The sequence below is a fragment of the Oncorhynchus mykiss genome, chromosome 15 (genome assembly GCF_057628025.1).
Source record: "Oncorhynchus mykiss isolate SJ-2025 chromosome 15, ASM5762802v1, whole genome shotgun sequence".
NCBI lineage: Eukaryota > Metazoa > Chordata > Actinopteri > Salmoniformes > Salmonidae > Oncorhynchus > Oncorhynchus mykiss.
Genome location: NC_143036.1, coordinates 71,041,392 through 71,060,315, shown reverse-complemented (window position 1 = coordinate 71,060,315; position 18,924 = coordinate 71,041,392). Strand labels below are relative to the sequence as shown.

The following is an 18,924-nucleotide window of genomic DNA, read 5'->3' as shown; positions in this document are numbered from 1 at the left end:
AGCCAAAATCTAAAACTGGCTTTACCTTAACCAAACCCTTAACCCTAACATTAACTTAACCCTAACCTATTTTTATTTTTGTTATGAAAAAATAAAAACTAAGTTATGTTCAATGAATAGATATTGGACGAGTAACAAATGCATTGTCAGCACACGTCCAAAATCATATAATCAATAATACACATAATAATCAATGATACAAGGTTTATTCATATTCACATGTTAGTCATTTAGCAGACGCTCTTATCCAGAGCGACATAGTAGTGAGTGCATATATTTTCCTACTTTTTGTTACTAGTCCCCTACATACAGACCTGCCAAGCAACAATAGACGCTATGTTAATTGATTTCACCATTACATGAAAAAACGAATTAGAAAATGAACCCTAAATGAAGCTAATATTTGAACTAATTTAGAAATTAAATCTTGTCAGCCACATCCCCTTTTCCCGTAGCACAGGGAGGTTGGTGGTGCCTACAGTGACAGGGAGAGCAGCTCTTCTTATTCATTACTATTCATTAATAGATACAGGCACAAAGCTTGGTTCTCATGAGACAGTACAGTCTGCTTTTTCTAAGACAATGTAGAAGCAGAGACACTTTCTGTTTGGATTCCCTGGGGTTCAGCAGACCTCTGGTATGATGGCACCTGCTGCAGGAACAAGTCCCAGTCCGGCCCAGTGACTGGCAACTCTGTCTGGAAGTGGTTCCAGAACCTGGACAAATAACCAAGACAGGTACAATATTAGGGTCCCGACATACCAGTTGAGAATCGTTGCTCTAGTATACAGCAATGCAATAGACTGGTAGTGGTAGATGCCTGGGTCTGGTAAGGGAGGAAGGAAGCAAAGGAGGGAAGGTGAGGAGACGAGGGCTTACCGGTGGTGGTAGACGTCTGGCTCTCTGCTCAGACGGTTCTGGAAGCCGATATACAGGTCGTCCCAAAGAAGGCCATTCTTCACCACGTGCCTCATGACTCCGATCCTGTTCTTGATCTTTACAGAAGAGAAAGTAGTACACCGTCTATCTCTCAGTCCAATCAAGTTACATGAAATGGAAAACAAACGATCGACTTGGAGATAAATGGCGGTTTGTTTAAAAGCATGTTGGCATTTAAGCAGGGCAAGGCTGCCACATTTACCACCAACTAACTTCCTGAAATTCTACACTCCATGGAGCAAAGAGAAAAATGTGCTGTTTTATAGTTTGTTTTGCCATGTTAAATCTAATTTCCTGCTATTCTACACATTTTGCCATGGGGCAAAGATAAATGTGCCGTTTTATAGCTCATCTCATGCTATTCTACACATTTTGCCCTGCGTGCCTGTTCGGTAATCCTGCCTTACACTTGAGTGAGAACTGAGCCAGCAACAATGATCTTCAACTGAAAACAGCTTTGCATCTGCCACCTACAACACATTTGAAATTATGCATAGTAGCCTGCCATCTCTGTGTGTCTGTGTCTCGTACAGCATTCACCTCTTATGAGAAAGACATGAGTCCAGGGAAATGTTATTCTTCCTCTCCGGAAGACAGATTTGTAACATGGTATGTTTCTGCCCCGTAATGTTTGACCCCTAGAAGCAGTTTTTTGTTGTATTGATCCTTCTCATAAATGGAGTGCAGTGTAAAGTGCCTTCAGAAAGTATTCACACCCCTTGACTTTTCCACATTTTGTTGTTACAGCCTGAATTACAAATGGATTACATTTAGCTTTTGTGTCACTGATATACACACAATACCTCATAATGTCAACGTGGAATTATGTTTTTAGAAATGTTTACAAATTATAATAAAAAAAAATGGACATCTGAAATGTCTTGAGTCAAGTATTCAACCCCTTTGTTATGGAAAGCCTAAATAAGTTCAGGAGTAAAAATGTGCTTAACAAGTCACATAATAAGTTGCAATGAAACCTCATTGAGAAGATTGACCTCAAAAAATAAGAAAATCTGAATGGTTTGTCCTTGGGGTTTCGCCTGCTACATAAGTTCTGTTATACTCACAGACATGATTCAAACAGTTTTAGAAACTTCAGAGTTTTCTATCCACATCTAATGATATGCATATCTTATCTTCTGGGGATGAGTAGCAGGCAGTTGAATTTGGGCATGCTTTTCATCCAAAATTCCAAATGCTGCCCCCCTATCCTAGAGAAGTTAACTCAGAAACGTGGGTTTTCAAGCATGAACTGCTCGTTTCAAGTCCTGCTGCAACATTTCAATTGGGATTAGGTCTGGACTTTGACTAGGCCATTCCAAAACTTCAAATTTGTTGCTTTTTAGCCATTTTCATGTAGACTTGATTGTGTGTTTTGTATCATTGTCTTGCTGTATGACCCAGCTGCACTTCAACTACAGCTCACAGACGGATGTCCTGACTTTCTACTGTAGAATTCTCTGATAAAGAGCAGAATTCATGGTTCCTTCTATTAAGGCAAGTTGTCCAGGTCCTGAGCCAGCAAAGCATCCCCAAACCAATACTGAAGGCACTGTACTTATCAAGCACTGCATTTAATCCAGCAAACAATTATCTTAAACTGAAAACAGCTTTGCATCAGATTTGCATCTGCCAACAACAACACATTCAAACCCCTGAAGTTAGGCATAGCAGCCTGCCATCTCTTTGTGTCTGAACAGCGTTCACCTCATGAGAATGACATGAATAAAGGGAAAAGTTTATTCTTATTTAAAAATTGGAAAGTATTCAAACCCATTGACATTTTCCACATTTTGTTACGTTACAGCTTTATTCTAATATTGATTTTTTTTTAAACTCATCTACACACAATACCCCATAATGACAAAGCAAAAACAGCTTTAGAAATTTTTGTAAATGTATTGCATTTGAAAATTATATATATATATCACATTTACATAAGTATTCAGACCCTTTACTTTATTGAAACACCTTTGGCAGCGATTACAGCCTTGAGTCTTCTTGGACATGATACTACAAGCTTGGCACACCTGTATTTGGGGGGGGGGGGTTTCTCCCATTCTTCTCTGCAGATCCTCTCAAGCTATGTCAGGTTGGAAGGGGAGCGAAGCTGCACAGCTGTTTTCAGGTCTCTCCAGAGATCGTGTTCAAATCCGGGCTCTGGCTGGGCCACTCAAGGACATTCAGACTTGTCCCAAAGCCAGGTTCTCTCCAGATGTGACGCTTGGCATTCAGGCCAAAGAGTTCAATCTTGGTTTCATCAGACCAGAGAATCCTGTTTGTCCTTTAGGTGCCTTTTGGCATGTGCGTTTTACTGAGGAGTGGCTTCTGTCTGGCCACTTTACAATAAAGGCCTGATTTGTGGAGTGCTGCCGAGATGGGAGAACCTTCCAGAAGGACAACCATCTCCACAGAGGAACTCTGGAGTTCTGTCAGAGTGACCATCGGGTTCTTGGTCACCTCCCTGACCAAGGCCCTTCTCCCCCAAATCCTCAGTTTAGCCCACCGGCCAGCTCTAGGAAGAGTCTAGGTGGTTCCAAATGTCTTCCATTTAAGAATGAGGGAGGCCACTGTGTTCTAGGAGAACTTCAATGGTGCAGATCATTTTTGGTACCCTTCTCCAGATCTGTACCTTGACAAAATCCTGTCTCGGAGCTCTATGGGCAATTCCTTCGACCTCATGGCTTGGTTTTGGTTTGACATGTACTGTCAACTGTGGGACCTTATATAGACAGGTCTGTGACTTTCCAAATCATGTCCAATCAATTGAATTTACAACCGGTGGACTCCAGTCAAGTTGGAGAAACATCTCAAGGATGATGAATGGAAACAGGATGATGCACCTGAGCTCAATTTCGAGTCTCATAGCAAATGGTCTGAATATTTATGTAAAAAAGGTATTTTATAATTTCTTGACATTTGCTAAAATAATTCTAAAACCTTTTTTCGCTTTGTCAAAATGGGGTATTGTGTAGACTGATGAGGATTTATTTTATTTAATCCATTTTAGAATAAGGCTGTAATATAACAAAATGTGGAAAAGTAAAGGGGTCTGAATACTTTCCGAATGCACTGTAAGTGCCTTGCTCAAGGGAACATCAAAATATTTTTCACATAGTAAGCTCAGGGATTTGAACCAGCAACCTTTCGGTAACTGGCCCAGTGCTCTTAACTGTTAGGCTACCTGCCACCCTTATGACAGATTTGTAACATGCTATGTTCCTGCTCCACAATGATTGTTTTGATTCTTCTCAAGTTGAGTGCAGTGTACTTAATTGTATATAGGTGAGCAGGTGTTGTAGCCATGCTCACCTCCTCATAAGGGTGCTCTCTAGTGGGCCTCTGAGTAGGGAAGGACAGATCCATGAAGTCCACCAGATAGTTGTAGCCATTGGCTATCGGAATGAAGTCCTCATCTGTCTCTATGACCTTAAATACATATTACAAACAGTTAGGCTATGTTTAGTTGGAATTCAAACAATTTGCGTTATTCACTGACCTGCAGTTATGATAAATATCAGATAAGAATATGAATAACCAGAATAATCGGAATCAATACACAGATCTAAAGAATTACCAGAATCTTAAAAGTAGCAAAAGAATGAGAAGAATTGGAAAATCTTTGTTCTAAGTTCGACCCTCAAACCCACTAGATTTGGGTTAAAAATGTATTTTTATTTTTCAAATTGATTGAACATGCCTGGCACAATGGAACCAAGGGTCATAGTCCCTAAAGTGTCAAGCCTGCCCATCTGGCAATCCAAGCAGACAAAATCAGCTGTTCCAAGGGCAGTTTCCTGGACATAAATTAAGCCTAGTCCTGGAACCCCCCAAAAATTCGATAGAGATTCTCCATTGAGCTTTTCATTTTTTTAAATTCAGGAATAGGCTTAGTCTGTGTCCGTGAGAGCGTCCGTACATGTTTTAAACATTCCAGAAATCTACAGAGAGAGGAAGTGAATGGAAGGGGTCGCGTTCAGTTGGTACAAAACCTAGAAACGTTTTAAAATTGAGATTGTCCAATAATATTTACAATTTTCCTTGCATGTTTTACTGCCTACTGAATGCGAGTCAGGAGTAACCAGGAGTGTAATTCCTAAATTGCAGACTGTTGCAAAAAAAGTTTAATCCAAACGAAAAACATTTTGCAATGAAAACAAGTTTCTATTGGACAAATTCAGGCTTCCGTTTGGTTCCAAGAGTAAACAGTAATCGGTTTCTGTTGAAAAAACGTTTTGCAACAGTCTGCGACTAATGAATCCACCCCAGGAGTCAGCTTGTAGATGTGCAGTAGAGCACTAAGAGCTGTGAGGACTTTTATATGGACTGCAATATTTACCCGGACAACTAGATTGTAGTTTTTAAACCCTGCCCAGATGTAATAAAATTGGATCCAGCTTTTATGTTTAAATATCTCAGCGGTGATGGCCCTGTTCAGTTCATCCACGTACAAATCAAAGTCCCAACTGTCCTTATAGATGTTTGTCCCGGATGGAGGGTCGGTGATGGCTTTCCTGTGGTTATAGTCAAATCATACATGATTTACAGTGCATTTTACCTGGGTTACAACATTAAAAAGGAATTCAATGATGTAGGAAAAAACATAATGTAGAAAGAGAACATAATGGTAGACAATGTAGGGAAGTGAGATAATAATGGCAGACAATGTAGGGAAGTGAGGTAAAAATGGTTGACAATGTAAGGAAGTGATGCAATAATGGTAGATAATGTAGGAAAGTGATGTAATAATGGTAGACAATGTAGGGAAGTGATGTAATAGAGGTTAACAATGTAGGGAAGTTGAGGTAATAATGGTATTGACAACAGAGGGAAACATCAAACACTAAAATGTGATTTGTGATTATTGATGATTGTTGGCATTTCTATGGAGTATGGACTGATATGACAGACATGGACACACACACGATTTGCTGATTGATGAGCAATCCTACCGGCTGGGGCTCATCAGAGCCAGTGCCAGATCGAGCACAGCGCCTGGCTTGGGTGTCCATGTTGTTATGCCTGGAGCGCTCTTCTTGATCAGGGCATTGAGCTCCTCCGCTTTGTTTTTCGTGTTAGTTTCCTTAATGTACCTGTCAGTTAACTTATGTCAGTTGTCAATGTCAAATTGGGATGCAAGTTATATTGAGTGACTGCAATTGAAGCAATAAGAGGGGTCAAAACCTAACCTCAACCTAGAACGGAATTTGTACACAAAAGAGTAAACGTTTTGTAATACCTGTCTGAGGGATGTGCTTCGACAAAGTAACCGGCAAACGGGCAGTAGATCTTGGGCTGCAAGGATTTTACCAGCTGGGTCTTGTAGTTCATGAGCTTCTTCCTTTCATTCTTGATGAAATCAGCTTTCCAGCTCTCTGCAGGGTGAAATCGACACTAGTCAATGAGTGAATCTCAGTTGTGTTTCCTTGATTCCTCGCTTCCTCTCCCCTTGCCTCCTCCTCAAAATGCATTGGAGGAGAACATCCGAGGGAAGTAACCTCATATCTGTTCCGATGTGCTTTGAGGAGGAGATAAGGAGAGAGGAAATACAATTGACATTCACTCCATCTGCAGTCAATAGCCAGGAAAACCCAAGGGAGCAATTCATTTCTCTGTTGTTATTTGTCCGGCTATACATTTGGATGCTGTATACCTGTCCACCTCACCTGTGTATTTTCCTCCACTGAAGGTCATGGGGAAGCCAGACGCCCCTCCAGCAAAGTCGCTCATCATCAGGTCTACATTGTGGGGCAGTCGGCCGTAGTTTGGCCTGGTGCAGTCCACCGTGTTGAGGATCATATGACCTGGGTGGGAGAACCAGAATCAGATGCACCCGTCAAATGAGATAAGGTTGAGATAAGGCTTTAAGGTGCATCGTATTTCTACCAGGTGGCGCTGACATATACTTTTACTACTGAACTGACAAGGACCTGAATCAGACAGGATGTGCATGTTCAATACAATAATTAGTCTTAATTATCCTGATGGAGCCCATCTTTATATGGATGTATAATCTGTTGGTAGATAAAGTGGGATGAAAGTCAGAATGTGTGATCTGCACTTGTACACTGACTGGACAAAACATTAGGAACACATGCTCTTTCTGTGAAATAGACTAACCAGGTGAATCCAGGTGAAGGGTATGATCACTTATTTAAATCCACTCCAATCAGTGTAGATGAAGGGGAGGAGACAGGTTAAAGAAGGATGTTTAACCCTTGAGACATGGGTTGTGTATGCGTGTCATTCAGAGGGTAAATGGGCAAGACAAAATATTTCAGTTCCTTTGAAGGGGGTATGGTAGTAGGTACCAGGCACACCGGTTTGAGTGTGTCAAGAACTGCAGCCCTGCTGGGTTTTTCATGTTCAACAGTTTCCCGTGTGTATCAAGAATGGTTCACCACCCAAAAGAAATCCATATAACTTGACACAACTGTGGGAAGCTTTGGAGTCAACATGGGCCAGCATCCCTGTGGAACACTTTCAATACCTTGTAGAGTCCATGCCAATAGAGTCCAATTGAGGTTGTTCTGATGGCAAAGGGGGGTGCCATTCAATATTAGGAAGGTGTTCCTAATGTTTCGTACACTCGGTGTATATACCACTTAGCAGACCCTTTTATGAAAAGTGACTTCCTGTGACTGCAGGAATTGAACCCAGGGCTCTGGAGAAGCTAGCACCACGTGCTCTTACAAAGGACATGATGACTACCTTTATATTCAACAATGATACAGGTGTCCAATTCAGGGTGCACTTCATCCTTCAGAATCATGAATCTGAGGTGCTCATCAATCTGACGGAGACAACAGGAGAAGGGCATTAAAGAAGAGCCTTTTGACAGAGGTTCCTTTATCGTATAAACTGTTCATGCAAAGTGAGCTGTTTATGCTTACATTTTGCCAAATGCCAAAGGGAACGACGTTGATATTTGTCAGCTGCACCTGCCTTTTCTCCAGCATCCTGTAACATGATTCAAATGAGGACAGCATAAACCCATAAAGGTGACACTCATTTGTTTTATGGTTGTAAAACCATGTTAATGATTGACATATACAGTTGAAGTTGGAAGTTTACATACACCTTAGCCAAATACATTTAAACTCAGTTTTTCCACAATTCCTGACATTTAATCCCAGTAAAAATTCCCTGTCTTAGGTCAGTTAGGATCACCACTTTATTTTAATAATGTGAAATGTCAGAATAATAGTAGAGAGAATGATTTATTTCAGCTTTTATTTCTTTCGTCACATTCCCAGTGGGTCAGAAGTTTACATACTAATTGAGTGTATTTGGTAGCACTGCCTTCAAATTGTTTAATAACTTGGGTCTGTCACGATCGTTGTCTAAATAAGTGGACCAAGGCGCAGCGTGAGTAGAGTTCCACATTTTATTAATAGTGAAACTTCCAAAAAAAAACAAAGATAAAACGAACGTGAAATGTGTAGCTCACAATGGCACTCAAACACAAAACAATATCCCCCAACGCAGGTGGGAAAAGGGACACACTAAGTATGATCCCCAATTAGAGGCAATGATATTCAGCTGCCTCCAATTGGGAACCATACTCACACACCAACATAGAACTATAATAACTAGAAAACCCCCCTAGTCATGCTGTGACCTATTACACCATAGAGAACCCCGATGGCTCTCTATGGTCAGGGTGTGACAGGGTCAAACATTTCAGGTAGCCTTCCACAAGCTTCCCACAATAAGTTGGGTGAATTTTGGTCCAATCCTCCTGACAGAGATGGTGTAACTGAGTCAGGTTTGTAGGCCTCCTTGCTCGCACACGCTTTTTCAGTTCTGCCCTCACATTTCCTATAGGATTGAGGTCAGGGCTTTGTGATGGCCACTCCAATACCTTGACTTTGTTGTCCTTAAGCCATTTTGCCACAACATTGGAAGTATGCTTGGGGTCATTGTCCATTTGGAAGACCGATTTGCGACCAAGCTTTAACATCCTGACTGATGTCTTGAGATGCCGCTTCAAAATAAGTTCCCCTCTCATGATGCCATCTATTTTGTAAAGTGCACCAGTCCCTCCTGCAGCAAAGTACCCTCTTCCCCCCCACAACATGCTGCTGCCACCCCCATTCATCACGGTTGGGATGGTGCTCTTCAGCTTGCAAGCCTCCACCTTTTTCCTCCAAAAATAACAAATGGTCATTATGGCCAAACAGTTCTATTTTTGTTCCATCAGATCAGAGGACATTTCACCAAAAAGTACTACCTTTGTCCCAATGTGCAGTTAGTGATTTATACGTGAAATAATCTGTCTGTAAACAATTGTTGGAAAAATTACTTCTGTCATGCACGAAGTAGATGTCCTACCCGATGTGCCAAAACTATAGTTTGTTAACAAGATATTTGTGGGGTGGTTGAAAAACAAGTTTTAATGACTCCAACCTAAGTGCATGTAAACTTCAGAGTTCAACTGTATATAGATAACCCTTACCAGAACACTGGCCTTGATGTGTCGCCAACATAAATAGGAACATCGGGTCTCGTCGCAGAGAGGGATTTTAAGGTTGGGTAGCTGAAAATACATTTTTCAGGAATCATCTTAAAACGTCCTGCCTTCTGTGTGCTCATCCTCATAAGGAAAATTGGAATCAACATTTCTGCTTACTTCCGTAATTGAAATTAGGGTCCCACTTTAAACTAAGTACAACTTATAAAGGCTCAATATAGCTTACATAGATGATATGTGAAGCATTTATCTCATACTCAAACATACATAGTTTATACACCATTTATACACCACCCTTTATACACCATTTATAGAATATGACACACGCTTATAGATTATCTGTGAAGCATTTGCGTAGTGCTTCAGAAACTTCATGCATGCTATAAAATGCCTTTATACGTCGTTAAAGTGGGGCCAAAATGATAAATACATTGAAATCAGTCGTGGCTGGTGGGTGGAGATTGTGGAGGACGGGCTCATTGTAATGTTTGGAATAGTATGTGTTTGATACGTTCAGTCCATTCCCTTCCAGTTTCACTGAGCCCATCCTCCCATATCAATCCATTTCATTCTGCCATACAGGTACCATCTCTACATGCCTGTACCATACTCCATATAGGTACCATCTCTACATGCCTGTACCATACTCCATACAGATACCATCTCTACATGCCTGTACCATACTCCATACAGGTACCATCTCTACATGCCTGTACCATACTCCATATAGGTACCATCTCTACATGCCTGTACCATACTCCATACAGGTACCATCTCTACATGCCTGTACCATACTCCATACAGGTACCATCTCTACATGCCTGTACCATACTCCATACAGGTACCATCTCTACATGCCTGTACCATACTCCATATAGGTAACATCTCTACATACCTGTACCATACTCCATACAGGTACCATCTCTACATGCCTGTACCATACTCCATACAGATACCATCTCTACATGCCTGTACCATACTCCATACAGGTACCATCTCTACATGCCTGTACCATACAGGTACCATCTCTACATGCCTGTACCATACAGGTACCATCTCTACATGCCTGTACCATACAGGTACCATCTCTACATGCCTGTACCATACAGGTACCATCTCTACATGCCTGTACCATACTGGTACCATCTCTACATGCCTGTACCATACTACGTACAGGTACCATCTCTACATACCTGTACCACATTCCATACAGGTACCATCTCTGAATACCTGAGGTGGTCGGAGTGCATGTGGCTGATGTAGATGAGGTCGGCCATGCACAGCCTTTCCATGGAGTCAGCAGGGGGCTCATGGAGCAGCCACCAGCCCCTGGCGAAGGCCGGACCCGTCAGCCAGGGGTCGAATATCATCTTCTTCCCCCCTAGCTGGAGCTCCATGCATGCATGGGTGAGGTAGGTCACCTGGAGGAACATGAAGGTTGAGTTTGGAGCGGAGAATCTTGTCGCCCGACGTGCTATCTTTTTAGATTTGCGTGCGGCGCTGTTGACCATCAATCACATTGATATAAATAGCCTGTCGGCCATATGGGGAAAATCTCAGAGGTGTCGGTGTTGGGACTGTCGTTTCTGTGTCTCTGGAATTTAAATGAACACAGGGGAGATGGTCAAAAAGTCATCTGTGACCAACTGTCACTCAGAGTCCCAGCAATGTGTCCTGCACTGTTGTTGGGCACGGCTGTGATCGGAGATCTATCCCGATACGTAATCTAGAATCTTGGATGGCGGTTGGTGATATCTTTCAACCTTTGCCCATCTCCCTTATGTGTCCCAGGCTTAAGTTTGGCACTGCAGCCTTTCAGGTGAGAACACACCCTCAGATTTCACATTATAAAAGTGGTGATGAGATCAAAGATGAGTAGAAGATTGTGTAGACACACAACTCTCGGTTATCATTTTAAGGCTCATATTTGATTCACTCCGGGTAATTACTAACTAGCCTTGGATCATAGCTAGTGTTTGTGTTCTTGTCACAAATTTGTGACTAAACAACATGGTAATGTGTTCCACATTAGTTTCAACCAGCCTGGTGAAGACATCTTTTTCATGACGAGACCAAGATCACAACCAGATCAAGACATGTTTTTCTGACCTTAACAAAACGTCTTTATACAACCAGTATACATCCTGACCATGACGTCATGTAAGATGTCATAATGTAATTGCAACCAGTTTTGCCCACTGGGAAAGGCCTCAGATCTGTCCAGCCGTGGGTGTGTGTGACGAGCTGTACTCACAGTCACCTCTCCCTCCTGCAGTTCCTGTGGATCCTGGGGGTCTGCCAACCAGGGGTCCCAGACGATCACCTCCACGAGCTGAAGACCACCCTCGTCTGTCATCACGACGTCTGCGTTAGCAAAATCAAGCCAAAGTCAAAACTCTTCCGATTAATAATCTAATGAATTACTTTTATTTGATTATCTTAAGTTGAAGTCGGAAGTTTACATACACTTTAGCCAAATACATTTAAACTCAGTTTTTCACAATTCCATTTAATCCTAGTAAATATTCTCTGTTTTAGGTCAGTTAGGATCACCACTTTATTTTAAGAATGTGAAATGTCAGAATAATAGTAGAGAGAATTATTTATTTTGGCTTTTATTTCTTTCATCACATTCCCAGTGGGTCAGAGGTTTACATACACTGTCACACCCTGACCATAGAGAGCCTTTTTATTCTCTATGTTGGTTAGGTCGGGGTGTGACTAGGGTGGGTAATCTAGGTCGTTTATTTCTACCATGTTGGCCTGGTATGGTTCCCAATCAGAGGCAGCTGTTTATCGTTGTCTCTGATTGGGGATCATATTTAGGCAGCCATTTCCCCACTGTGTTTTGTGGGATCTTGTTTCTGTGTAGTTGCCTGTGAGCACTGCTTGAGCTTCACGTGTCGTTTATTCTTCATTGTTTTTTTGTTCGGTTCTCTGATAATTAAAAGATGTCGAACCGATTCCACGCTGCGCTTTGGTCTGAGTATGATTAGAACGACGATCGAGATAATACACTCAATTAGTATTTTGTAGCATTGCCTTTAAATGGTTTAACTTGGGTCAAACGTGTCGGGATAGCCTTCCACAAGCTTCCCACAATAAGTTGGGTGAATTGTCCCATTTCTCCTGACACAGTTGGTGTAACTGAGTCAGGTTTGTAGGCCTCCTTGCTCGCACACGCATTTTCAGTTCTGTCCACACATTTTCTATAGGATTGAGGTCAGGGCTTTGTGAGGGCCACTCAAATAACTTGACTTTGTCCTTAAGCCATTTTGCCACAACTTTGGAAGTATGCTTGGGGTCACTGTCCATTTGCAAGACCCATTTGCGACCATGCTTTAACTTCCTGACTGATGTCTTGAGATGTAGCTTCAATATATCCACATAATTGTCCTCCCTCATGATGCCATCTATTTGTGAAGTGCACCAGTCTCTCCTGCAGCAACACACCCACACAACTTGATGCTGCCACCCGTGCGTCACGGTTGGGATGGTGTTCTTCGGCTTGCAAGCCTCCCCCTTTTTCCTCCAAACATAACGATGGTCATTATGGCCATACAGTTCTATTTTTGTTTCATCAGACAAGAGGACATGTCTCCAAAAAGTACGATATTTTGTCCCCATGTGCAGTTGCAAACCGTAGTCTGGCTTTTTTATGGCAGTTTTGGAGCAGTGGCTTCTTCCTTGGCGAGCAGCCTTTCAGGTTATGTTGATATAGGACTTGTTTTACTGTGGATATAGATAATTTTCCTGAGCAGTATGACGGCTGCATGGTCCCATGGTGTTTATACTTGCGTACTATTATTTGTACAGATGAACGTGGTACCTTCAGGCGTTAGGAAATTGCTCCCAAGGATGAACCAGACTTGTGGAGGTCTATAAAAAACATTTTGAGTTCTTGGCTGATTTCTTTTGATTTTCCCATGATGTCAAGCAACAAGGCACTGAGTTTGAAGGTAGGCCTTGAAATACATCCACAGGTGCACCTCCAATTGACTCAAATGATGTCAATTAGCCTATCAGTAGCTTCTAAAGCCATGACATCATTTTCTGGAATTTTCCAAGCTGTTTAAAGGCACAGTCAAGTTAGTGTATGTAAACTTCTTACCCACTGAAATTGGGATACAGTGAATTATAAGTGAAATAATCTGTCTGTAAACAATTGTTGGAAAGATTACATGTGTCATGCGCAAGGTAGATGTTCTAATTGACTTGCCAAAACTATAGTTTGTTAACAAGAAATTTGTGGAGTGGTTGAAAAACAAGTTCTAATGACTCCAACCTAAGTATATGTAAACCTCACACTTCAACTGTATATATAGACATATGGGCACTCAACCCACGGGACGCTGAACAGCGTCTACCTCCTAGTCATAAGACTGCTAAACAGTTAGTCCAGGTTGGCTAACTATCTGCATTGACCCTTTTTGGACTAAGTCTTTTGACTCATCACATACGCTGCTGTTACTGTTTATTATCTATCCTGTTATCTGGTCACTTTATCTCACCTATATGAACATATCTACCTCAATTACATCATACCCCTGCACATCTACTCGATACTGGTACCTCGTGTAACGTTCTATAGTCAAGTTATCGTTACTCTGTGGATTTATTCCTTGTGTTATTATTTGTTTCTCTCAGCATTGTTGGGAAGGTCCGTAAGTAAGCATTTCACTGTTAGTCTACATCTGTTGTTTACGAAGCATGTGACATAACATTTGATTTAATGATCAGTATCACACAATGTGTACAAATATACACAAGTTGTCAGAGAACACAAAAGATTAGACACACCGTTTCATATGACCCAAAATGGCAAATAGACTTAAAATGCCATTCGATAACCTTTCAGGTTGAGAAAATGGCAGCTCAACTTACCCAGCTCATCCTGTGTGAAGCTGTCAGGAGGGTTCACATACTGCATAGTTGAGACGTTCAGCTTCCAGTAGTGTTTTGTACATCGGACCGTCCTGCATCAGAAAAACCTTTCAGTCCCATGGAATAGATATGTTTTATCTAAGCCTCGGTATTAAAGAAGAAGTTCAGGATTTTACCACTTGATGTTAAATGGTTCCTCAGCCTGAAAGTAGTCTATGGGCCAGGAGAAACTGTAATCCAAGGTTCGGTATTCTCTAAACAGCCGCTACTAACTCCAACTATCTTTAGTTGTAAAGTCCTGAACTTCCCCTTTAAGTCTACTTACCTTCCATCTAAGTCCTCTATGTCTTTGATGAACAGGCCTCCTTGGTGTTTGCATTGGTTCTTGCAGGCCTTCAGCTCTCCATTTTCTTTGTAAATGATGTAGCACTTGCCATCATCTGGGCTCTTCTTAAAGTTGATGCCATCTTTGAGTGAGAACACCGCCTCAGAGTCCAGGGACAGCACTGTCTTTGAAGACTGGGCTGTCATTTGAGTGGTGGAATTGAAGTGCTGATGAGAAAAGTAGAGGAGTATAAGTGGATGGTACTCGTAAGAAGAATTTACAGGTGAACTGAACAGAAGTCATCAATAAAGGCAATAAAACAATCTATTCAGTTTATTACAAGTTGCAACAGGGAGATACTTCCAGCACAGAACCAGAGAAAATGTCTAACTGGCCTTATATCCTAATCAGCAGACAACTGTTCTGTAAACATCAGTCCCAGAGGCAAGTGGGAAGTCCAAACAAGTAAGTGACATTGCTACAGAATCACAGTGTTCAGACAATACAATAATAATCAGTGTGTCCTCGGTCCTTGTATCTCCAGTCTGGCATCAAACACTATCAACAGATGTGAGTTTAATCCATAACATACCGCGTCGAGGCTAGTGACCATCAACTCAAATATCACAAACAAAACACTGGAAATCGTGTATTACAGAAAGGGGAAATATATGAATATAACACTTTACTTCACACTTAGTGTCATAACACATTATGACACGGTCATATCCATGTCATAGCAGCTGACAACCTGTCATAACCTGTCATAATATGCTCATAATATTGTTACATATGTTTAGACCTGTTGTGACATATATTATGATATTTTATGGGTGGTTATGACACATACGAGTTTCAAAACCCACAAAACCTACCACACAAGGCAAAACAATCCATTCCATTACACCATAGCCTACGTGTCAACAGTATTTTTTATTTTTTTATTTACCATATTAAATTATCATTGTAATTGCGCACAAAATGATGTCAGACATGCACTTACCCCAATGCTCTGTTTCTGATGACTGGGATGAATGCAAGAGCAGAAGCAGGACAAGACACCCTCTTTTTGACAGATGACTGATATAAGGGCACGTATGTGATTGGCCTATCTGACTTATGTGATTATGATGGTCATAATGCTTCTTGAGTGTCAAAGTGTATTTTCTTAGTCCAAGTAAAGTGACACAGAATGGTCATAATTCTTTATGACAGTGTCATAAAGTGTATTTTCTACAAGTTGTTTAAAATATGATAGAGAGAGAGAGAAAGAGCGAGAGACCTGAACCTACATTTTAGACAATAGCACAGATTCAAAGAATTAAACATTATACCATTATATTTACATGTTCATGGTTAGTTCAAATGAGTAATATCTAAATTCAAACAAATGTCAGTTCCTCATAGAGTACTGTGACACTTTGGGAACTAAATATTACATTGAAATGTATGGAATTGTCAGGAGCAGACCTGGGTACAAATACATGAGTATTTATATTTGAAATACTGATCTTGTGTGAATGAGTATTATGTGGTCAAAATCCGCTACCTCTTTTAACATTTCCTACAAATAGCCTACTATCTGAAAACAATATTCAAATATAGTTTCCAAACACATTCTTCCAAATACCTTCGGGAACAAACAGAACGTGGGTTCAAATGCATAGAGTATTTCAGTATTTTTACATTTCAATATTTTCAAATGCAGAAAAATGTGTTTCCAAGTGTATTTCCAAATACATTCCAATATTCAACTACTTGTATTTTCAAGTAAATACTTTCTTCGAAATGTCTTTGAAAGTGATTGAAATACCCCAAATTTGAACATGGGTCTGATTAGAAGACTGTTTTTTTGGTTGTAAGAGCAATCACCCTCAATTCATTGTTTTTTTAAATTTCAGCTCATATGACTGAAATTCATCCAAAGTTAACTTGTGAACTTGAAATTCAATTAACAGTTTCACAGAGTTCACAGAGCTTAATTTATGTCAATTACCATGAGAAAAATATATAAATTAGCTAAATGTTTTAATGCCATTAAGTGCTCTCCTCTGGGAATACAATGTACATCTCACTGTATATGTTTGTAGTGAAATAAATGAAATTCAATATTATAATGTATTTATCTGTTAAACAACTTTTGTCTGTCACCTTTAAACAATGTACATTTCTTAATAGTCACAACATAGCAAATATTAAGAGAGAAGCATAAATAATAAAGAGCATTACCTTGTGCAGACTTATGTTGACTTGACACTTTGGAATTTGAAGTTTAGACCCAGATGAGTCTTTCTTTGTGCATTTGCATTGAGCAGTGAACTAATTGTTGGTGCTTAACAAGAAATAAGTGTTTGCCTCAGGAAATCCACCGCAAGAAAAGAGGTACAGAGGGAGAGATGAAGAAAGAGATTAAAAAGGTGAGATGCCTGTACAAGGACAAGGTGCAACAGATAATGTCACAGGGAGACTCTCCAGTACAAGGATAAGGTGCAACAGATAATGTCACAGGGAGACTGCAAGTATGGGCATTAAGAATATGGCAAATGCCCCCTTCAAAGGGAGGCAACATATCGATCCCACCCGGATGAGAGGGTGTGACTCTCTACAGCCAATGAACTCAACAAGTTCTTCACCCGCTTTGAAGCGGGGAGCGGCCCCGCTCCCCCTGCCTGTGTGAAGGAGGATGTCATGGCAACCGAGAGCGCCCTTGTCATCAATGAGGAAGTCATACCAGTGTTCAAAAGCACTGGAACATGAAAGAGCCCGGGCCTGATAACATAATCTATTGTTAGACCTATTTCAAAAACCTCTCATCCATCTGCATCAAATGACTACAGACCTTAGTAATGACTCCAGACCTCTTACCTCTCTCTTGATTAAATCTCTTGAAAAGATTAAGGCATACATCATCAACACCACCAGACACCTTCTTGACACCCTCCAATTTGCATGCTGGTCAGAGAGAGGAACAGAGGATGCCAACCTCTAGCTCTTTCATCTGGTGTACGTGCATTTGGAGGGCAGTGAAACCCATGTGCGTATCATGTTCACAGATTTCTCCTCAGCATTTAACACAATCAATCCATTGGTTTCTCGCAGACAGACTGAGAGGAGACATCAGATTTGATGCTATGCTATTCAGATGGATTACCAAATTCCTAAATGATAGGTCTCAGCAGGTAGGAGTTGGCAACACACTCTCTGAGGTGTGCACTACTTCAGTTGGAACCCCCCAGGGCAGTGTTCTTTCACCAGTACTATTCATACTGTACACAGACAGCTGACGGAGCCGGTTCCCAGGGCGCCACCTGATCAAATATGCTGACGACACTTTGGTCGGTCTACTTGAAAGGGATAAGACAGAGCACGGACCGGCTCTGAATGATTTTAATGTTTGGTGTGAGTCATCCCATCTAAAATTAAATACATAAAAAAACAAAGGACTTGGTGATTGACTTTTGAAGGAACACGACTATTCACACACCATCGCTGACAAATGTGAGCCCATTGAAATAGTGGAGGAGTACAAATACCTTGGGCTAGTCACTGACAACAAGCTGTCCTGGGATCAGTGTACTGACGTTATTTTGAAGAAAGGCCAACAGAGACTGTATTTCCTATGGAAATTGTAATTTTCTAATGTTGATCTAACCATCATGGTTCTCTTTTATAAAGCATTCATTGAGAGCATTCTGTCCTACTACTTGACCTGCTGGTTTGGGAATATCAATGTTGCACAGAAAAATAGGTTCTGAAAGATAGTCAGATAGTGGGAAAATCATGGGGCAGCAACAGCAACATCTGTGTCACGCCCTGACCATAGTTTGTATGTTATAGGTTTTGTTTGGTCAGGGTGTGATCTGAGTGGGCATTCTATGTTGTATGTCTAGTTTGTCTGTTTCTGTGTTTGGCCTGATATGGTTCTCAATCAGAGGCAGGTGTTAGTCGTTGTCTCTGATTGGGAACCATATTTAGGTAGCCTGTTTTGTCATTGTGGGTTGTGGGTGATTGTCTATGTTAGTTGCTTGTGTCAGCACAGTTCGTATTATAGCGTCACGGTCGGTGGTCATTTATTGTTTACGGTGTGTTTTCGTCATCCATTAAAATGATGCATTCACACCACGCTGCGCTTTGGTCCGCTTCTCACGACGATCGTGACAATCTGTCATCTCTCTACCTGGGCAGAGCCCTCCAGAAGGCCAATAAAATAGCGGATGACTCTTCCCATCCAGAAAGTGAACAAACATGTTCTTTGTTTTTTTAAATGAACAGAAACAAGAGCATCTTTTAACACCAAGTATTT

At 41.1% G+C, this 18,924-nt stretch overlaps 1 protein-coding gene across 1 annotated transcript; it reads right to left on the bottom strand.

Annotated features, from left to right (window-relative positions):
- Positions 1-189: 189 nt before the first annotated feature.
- LOC110500972 (cytidine monophosphate-N-acetylneuraminic acid hydroxylase) lies at positions 190-17,855 on the bottom strand. Its single transcript, XM_036945120.2, has 15 exons — positions 16,851-17,855; positions 14,622-14,848; positions 14,297-14,388; positions 11,667-11,776; positions 10,643-10,833; positions 9,398-9,478; positions 7,833-7,899; positions 7,651-7,732; positions 6,606-6,743; positions 6,179-6,314; positions 5,892-6,032; positions 5,279-5,453; positions 4,252-4,368; positions 880-995; positions 190-716 (listed from the first exon to the last, which is right to left on the bottom strand). Exons 2-15 carry the CDS (start codon positions 14,825-14,827, stop codon positions 575-577), a joined length of 1,794 nt encoding a protein of 597 aa, XP_036801015.1. The 5' UTR covers positions 14,828-14,848; positions 16,851-17,855; the 3' UTR covers positions 190-574.
- Positions 17,856-18,924: the final 1,069 nt, after the last annotated feature.